Here is a 6900-nt window from a genome sequence, read left to right on the forward strand (position 1 = left end):
GGCCTTGGGTCATCTCTGCACAGGTGCAAGGGTATATGCAGGAGCGTCCTGTGTGATGGTACCCAGGCTTCTGTCCCTCTCTGGGCCAGGGTGTGTCTGCAGCAGGAGCTGTGGGCCCAGGAGGGAACCCTTAGCCTCCACAGAGCATGGGTGAGACCCAGGGAGGGTGGGACAGGGGCCTGGATGGACACTCAGACAGAAGTGGTCCAGGGTTCATCCACCTGTTACCTTCCAGTGTGATCCCTGGATGGTGGGGAGGCCCGGGCGGGATCTGCAGACAGCTGTGTCCCTCGCTTGCCCCTGCCCACCCCCGCCCCCGGCCCTGGTCCCTCCCCAGCAAATCCAGTTGGACACAGGTAGGTTTGGGTGGGGGATCACATTTATTGTATTGAGGTCACAGGTCAAGTCATTCACTGGTCCCCAACAGGAGGGGAGGCAGGGGCAGGGCTGGGGGTGGTGGGGGGGCCCAGGGAGGGCAAGCTCCTTTATCCCGTCTTTGGAGGCCGCTGGGGCCTAGGAATATGGACCAGCTCGGCTGGGCCTCAGAGCAGGGCAGGACGCGCCATATAGGTCCTATTACCCACAGAGGAGGGCGACAGAGCCACAGGCAGGCCTAGGAGGGGTGGGTGGACGGCACTGCAGGGGCTGGTTTCACAACATTCTTGAGGTTCTGGGGCAGGAGAAAGACCAGATTAGAAAGCTGGGGACGGCTGGGCATGGTCACATTTGCTTGTAGTCCTAGCTGCCTGGGAGGCTGATGTGGGAGGATCACTTGAGGCCAGGAGTTGATCAGCCTGAAGACCTTTTCTTTTCTTTTTTTCTTTTTTTTTTTGAGAGCAAATCTCACTCTGTCACCTAGGCTGGAGTGTAGTGGCATGATCTTGGCTCACTCCAACCTCTACCTCCCAGATGCAAGCAATTCTTGTGCTTCAGCCTCCCCAGTAGCTGGGACTACAGGCACCTGCTACCACACCCGGCTAATTTTTTGTATTTTTAGTAGCGACAGGGTTTCGCCATGTTGGCCAGGCTGGTCTCAAACTCCTGACCTCAAGTGATTGGCCAGCCTCGGCTTCCCAAAGTGCTGGGATTACAGGTGTGAGCCACCTCACCTGGTCTATTTATTTTCAAAGGTTAAAAATTTTTTTTTTTTTTTTTTTAAAAAGCAGGGTATGGCCAGGCACGGTGGCCCACGCCTGTATTCCCAGTGCTTTGGGAGGCTGAAGTGGGCGGATCACCTGAGGTCAGGAATTTGAGACCAGCCTGGCCAACATGGCAAAACCCTATCACTACTAAAAATACAAAAATTAGCCGGGGGCGGTGGTTTGTGCCTGTGATCCCAGCTACTTGGGAGGCTGAGACCGAAGAATCGCTTGAACCTGGGAACCAAGGGTTACAGTGAGCGGAGATCACACCACTGCATTCCAGCCTGGGTGACAGAGTGAGACTCTCTGCCTTAAAACAAAAATAAAAAGCAGGGGACACAGGTTGACAGAGTGGCCATGTGGGTCCATCTTCCTCAGGGCCTGCTGCCTCCCCTCGCTGGGCAGCCCGAGACTGCACCTCCCCGCCCACCTCTGTGCCTGGCCAGCTAGAGCTCGTCATGGTCGCCCTCTGTGGGTGCTTCAGGCGGGGGCTCCGGGCAGGCGGCCGGCGTCATCAGCTCCATGAGGTACTCGCAGCGGCTGGGCTCAGTGGTGCTGGTCACCATGGTCTCCTTCCCGCACAGGAGGCGCACCTGGGGATGGGCACCCAGGCGCTCAAGAGGGTTCGGCCGGGCCAGGCCTGGGTCTCCGCGCCCTGCTCCCCGCCACACAGGCACTCACGGTGGTGGAGCGGTTGGGGCCCTGCCAGCAGCCCGTGCCTTGCTCGTACTTCATAGCACTGAACTTGTCGTGGTCGGGGCCAGCCCACGAGCCCCAGGTACTGCGAGAGACACAGGGTGCTGAGGGCTAGGTGGGGTCAGGACACCAGGAGCAGGCAGCAGGAAGGGGCCAGCCCAAGCCACTCACCCAAGGCTGGTGGGAGAGCCCCCGAGTTTGGGTTTCTGCGAGACAAGCTTGAAGGGGCAGAGGCGGTAGACGTATCTGTGGAGGACCAGGCACGTGGAGGGGCGACACAGGGATCCCAGCCTCCTCCCACGGCCCCTCCCTGCCTCCTCTTGTCCCCGCACACAGGGCACCTCAAACTGCAATGACCAACCCTAAGCCTGCCCTCTGGCTTCACTCCCCATCAGTGTGGAGGGCCCCACCCTGGAGATGGTTCCCAACCATCAGGAAACTCCGCCAGTGTCCCTTCCGGGGCCACCCGCCTCCCACCCTGCCAGTGGGGGCCCCGCACCCCTGGGACGCACTCGGTGGTGGTGAGCTCGTAGCACTGGCTGTACAGGTAGGCAAACTCCCCATCGGGGCCAAAGTCAAAGGAAATCTCCTGCTCCAGGTTCCTGGAAGGGGGGGCGGAACAGTTCAGGGGCAGCTGGGAACGACGGTCCCTGACCCAGCACCACACACACAGGAGGGCCTGGCTGCGCCGTGGAGCATGTGTCCTCCCTGCCACCTCCCCGGGACCCTCCCTGTGGCTGCCTCATTGATTCCTATCACCGGCTCACCTGGGAACCAGGCCCTGGGCGCTGTGGGACAGGTGTCCCCACCTCCTCAGCCCCCCCGTACCTGATGGACTCCTCCATGTCCTTCAGGGACCGCTCGGCCTCCTCGAACTTGTTTCGGGCCTCCTGGGCAGCTGGCGGGAGAGGGTGGAGGTCAGAGATGTCCTCACTCCCGTTCAGGAGGATGAGGAACAGGGTTCCACAGAAGCGGCTGTGTCCTCCTGTACCCTGGTTATGCTCCGGCCAAGGATTTTGCCCAGACAGCCCCCAGGCCTCGCCAGCTGCAAGGCAGCCCCACCTTGCTGCCCAGGCTCCCGAGGGAGAAGGGCCAGGGCTCCTGGGGCCACCAGAAATGACACAAACAAGCTGCCATCCTTGGGGAGGGAGAGGGGCCCCTTGGGGCTGGTGAGGGTGGGGCTGGCTTACCCCAGGCCCCCTTCCTGGACTCCCCAAGATAGTGGGGCTTGTGCTGGCCGCATCAGAGCAGGGGCCAGGTTCAGGATCTTTCCCTGAGCTGTGCCACACTGGCAGGAAACACTGGGCCCACCCGAGGAGCTAGGCACCCCCCCCGCCCACACTCACCGTCGATGAAGGCCTGAGTCTGCTCATCATATGGTGGCATTTTGTCTTCCTCCGAGGGGCTGGCCGGCTGTGGTGGGGCCAGTGGCGGCGGGGCCTCCTGGGGAAGGGGCAAGGTCAGTGAGCAGCTCCCCCCACACTCTCTGTCCCCACTTCTCCCCCAAACACAGACCTTAGGCTGCTCCCCCTGCACCTCGGAACCCTCCTCCTCCTCCTCCTCCTCTTCCTCCTCTTCAGCCTCCTCGTCCTCCTCGTCCTCCTCCTCCTCCTCTGTGGGCGGTGAGGGCACTGGCGGCTGCTCCTCCTTGGGCTCCGTCAAGTCGGGGGCAGAAGGTGCTGGAAGGTCAGTGGGTAGTGCCTGGCAGGAAAGTGGGGTGGTCGATGCTGTGGCCTCAGGGTCCACCTACATACACCCTCAGGCTCACACCACAGCCCAAGGGGCAGCCTTGGTGTCTGCCCCTCCTTCAGGGCCTGCAGGGCGGACTGACAGCTGGGGTTGGGGGGGGCCTCAGTGGGGGATGCTGGGGCCACCCAGCTGGCCAGGGTGGCCGGATGCCAGAACCGGCGGCAGCTCCTTTGTGAGGAGGGGTGGGGGTGGGGTGAGGGGAGGACCAAGTCCCTTCTCTTTCCCCTGACTGACCTCGGACCGGTACTTGTCCCTGACGGCAGCCCAGACTCGGTCGTAGAAAGAGGTAGCATCTGTCTGGGTGTCCCCGCTGAGGAGGGCCTGTGTGTGTTGGGGGTGGTGTCAAGATCTTAGCTGCCACACACCCCCTCACGGGCCACCCCAGGCACCCAGGCTGCAGTGCCAGGCACAGGCGGGCTGGGCTCTGATGACCAGGCCTGGGCCAGGCCAGTGAGGCACTTAGGCCAGGAGAGGGCAGCACAGGCCCATGGAATGGGAGGAGGGGGCCAGGGGCTGGAGTGGTTGGGGACACTGAGAAAGAAGGACAAAGCGGCAGATGGACAGAGAGACAGATGGAGGGAGGAGAGAGCCCAGGACCAGAGAGGGACAGGCCCTCCAAGGGAGAGGCCAAGGCCAAGGTCAAGGCTGCAATGGGACGGAAGAAACCAGGGGCGGATGGGGAAGAGGGGGATGGCGAAGGAGAGAAATGGGGCAGGGGTGTGAGGGGGGAGGAGGGGGACTCGGTGCCCACACAGCGGGGAGAGTGGGGGCCGGGTCCCACCGGGAGGGAAGCTGCCCTTGGTGACTGCCATCCGGGTTCACCCAGAGGAGCTCCCAGGCCACCCTGGGGCAACGCTGCCTACAAGTCTCCAGCCAAGGGTCAGCCACGGTACCTGAGCTTCCGCTTCTGACAGCACCCCGTCCCCGTCTGTGTCCAGCTCCGGGTGAGTCTGCAGCTCGGTCAGTGAGACCCTGCAGGACATGGCAGAAGCAGACTAAAGGGGTGAGGCCCATGTGGCTCTCAGCACCACGTGGCCCACCTGTTCCTCCCCACCAGGGCGCCACCCTGGAACTTGCTTCAGGATCTCAAGGTGCAGGGGGTTCCCGACCTCCAGCCCCCTCCTCAGGACTCCATAACCCCAAAGAGGCTCAGAGTAAGGGGTGGGACTGGGAGACACCTGGACCCCCAAATTCCCGATGACCTCTCTCCCACCTCTCCCATGAGCCACCTCCTTCCACCCGCAGAAGCGGGTCGCCCACCCAGCGAAGCCCACCCTCACCCTTGCCCATGCTGCCCATTTGGTTCTGCTGAAGCCCCCTGCTCCTTGGCACCTCACATCTTCTAGGCTTCTTGTGTCCCCCTTGGCCCCCAAAAGTCCACCCTCCACCAGGTAACCCAGTAAGTTCAGAGGCACAGCCAGGATTCGAACCCAGCTCTGGCTTTCCCCAGAGCATTTGGAGTGGGCCTGGGAAAGAAAATCCGATCACTAGGATCCCTGACCACACTTCCTCAGGCTGAGGGTCTGTGCAAAGCTCCTGGAGAGGGTGGTCCCCCTGTCTCCTGGCCCAGGGCCTTCTGGACCTGGCCATCCATGAGTAAGAGAGGCAGGGTCACCCAGGGCTTGGGATCAGCCTGGATCCCAGGCCGAGGGAACCCAGGGGGGCTCTAGCTGGTTTCTAAAGGTGAGGGTGATGGGGAGGGAAACCCAGGCCCACAGAAGGGTGGTCAGCTCCAGCGCAGGGACACTCACATCCCGTCCATGTCGTCATCCAGCTCCTTGAAGGCATCGGCCGCCAGCTCCTGCTCCCGCTGGGCTTTGGTGGCAGCCAGCTGCTCTGTAAGGAGGCTGCCTCTATCACCCCTGCCCACCCGCTGGCTTCCACCATCCCTAGCACCCCACAGTCATTTGCCACCGAGCACCTACTGTGCGCCTGGCCCCACAAGGGACCCTGGGGACATGACTGTGGAGGAGACAAAGGTCCCTGCCCTCACCGGGGGAGGACAAACAAGCAAGATGAATGACTAAGGCTGCTTGTGTTGGGAGAGATGGGCAGGGCAGGGTGCAGGGGCAGGAGGGCCACCTCAGGGCTGCAGCAGGGAGATGGGAAGCCAGATAGCAGAGGGCAGCATGTCAGGCCACTGTTGGGACAGAGGTGGGGGCAAGGGCAGGAGCCAGGTGACAACAAGGGCTGGCCCAGGCTGGGGGCTGAGGAAGAAGCATGGAGCAGAAGCAGATTCCGGGGAGGTGCAGATGGGGTGCATGGAGGGTCGGAGGTGGGAGATGGGGTGGGGGAGAGGAGATTGGCCACTGAGACTTTCGGTTTAGGACCTGGCAGAAGTGTGTCGGGCCAAGGACGCTGCGAGATGGGAGGATGGAGGGAGGGAGACCGGCCCCGGGGGCGTCCCAGGAAGAGGGGCCAGCCCGACAGAATGGGACTGAGCTTCTGTCCCAAAAGTCCCTCCTCTGTCTGCCACTATCCCACCCAGCCAAAGTGGAGGGGAAAGCAGCCACAACAGCTGCTCCAATGACTAACTTCCTACTGTATACCATGATTAACTTCCCACTGTATACCAAGCTCCAGCTTGGTCCTCTACAAACAATAAAAACAGCCGGTAATTCCTCTAGAGAGACTTGGGTCACCCTAGGAGATCCCATGTGTCCCAAAAGACCCGGCTGACACTGTTCTGAACCTCACAGATGAGAGCCTGAGGGGTTCCTCAGTTTGCGTGGGTGAAGGGATCTGCCTATAATCACCCAGCCAGTGAGGGATGTAGCCTGGGGCCCATGCCAGGCCAACTGCCCCAAGAGCCCCAGCTTAGCTCTGCCACCCTTTGGGAATCTGGGTCGAAACATGGCGCTTCCCTCTAATTCCGCAGCTCCCCACCAAGAACACGTCCTAAGGGAAATCAGGCCCGAGCTTGCCCAGACCCACATGAAAAGAACCTTGCAGCAGGGCAGAGGTTCAGGGGCAGAAAGCCAGACAGTGAATTCCCTTTCTACAAACAATGAGGACTTGCAAAAAAAAGCACCAGGCCCTAGCACCAAAGACAAATAAAAAAGGGAAAGAATGTCTTCAGTAACAGACAGGGCTGGGTGCAGTGGCTCACACCTGTAATTCCAGCACTTTGGAGGCCGAGGCAGGCCACCTGAGGTCAGGAGATTGAGACCAGCCTGACCAATGTGGTGAAACCCCTTCTCTACTAAAAATACAAACATTAGCCAGGAGTGGTGGCAGGTGTCTGTAATCCCAGCTACCCGGGAGGCTGAGGCAGGATAACTGCATGAATGTGGGAGGTGGAGGTTGCAGTGAG

General features: G+C 61.2%; 1 protein-coding gene across 5 annotated transcripts in view; it reads right to left on the reverse strand.

Annotated features, from left to right (window-relative positions):
* Positions 1-361: 361 nt before the first annotated feature.
* The window catches only part of PRKCSH (protein kinase C substrate 80K-H), a 16837-nt gene continuing 10298 nt past the window's right edge, over positions 362-6900 (reverse strand). For 2 of the 5 annotated variants that reach the window (XM_017497722.1, XM_037727604.1), the window contains exons 8-18: positions 5339-5423; positions 4481-4559; positions 3822-3908; positions 3375-3539; positions 3185-3281; positions 2667-2736; positions 2351-2440; positions 2010-2084; positions 1824-1923; positions 1573-1735; positions 362-670 (exon numbers count right to left, since the gene is read on the reverse strand). In XM_017497722.1, the coding sequence (XP_017353211.1) occupies positions 1589-1735; positions 1824-1923; positions 2010-2084; positions 2351-2440; positions 2667-2736; positions 3185-3281; positions 3375-3539; positions 3822-3908; positions 4481-4559; positions 5339-5423 (995 nt within the window). In that variant the 3' untranslated portion in view covers positions 362-670; positions 1573-1588. Of the gene's footprint in view, positions 671-1405; positions 1736-1823; positions 1924-2009; positions 2085-2350; positions 2441-2666; positions 2737-3184; positions 3282-3353; positions 3540-3821; positions 3909-4480; positions 4560-5338; positions 5424-6900 lie in introns of those variants that run through there. The other 3 variants (XM_017497719.2, XM_017497720.2, XM_017497721.2) reach the window with 2 other exon arrangements.

This window comes from Cebus imitator, unplaced genomic scaffold (assembly GCF_001604975.1).
Source record: "Cebus imitator isolate Cc_AM_T3 unplaced genomic scaffold, Cebus_imitator-1.0 Scaffold234, whole genome shotgun sequence".
Classification (NCBI taxonomy): Eukaryota; Metazoa; Chordata; class Mammalia; order Primates; family Cebidae; genus Cebus; species Cebus imitator.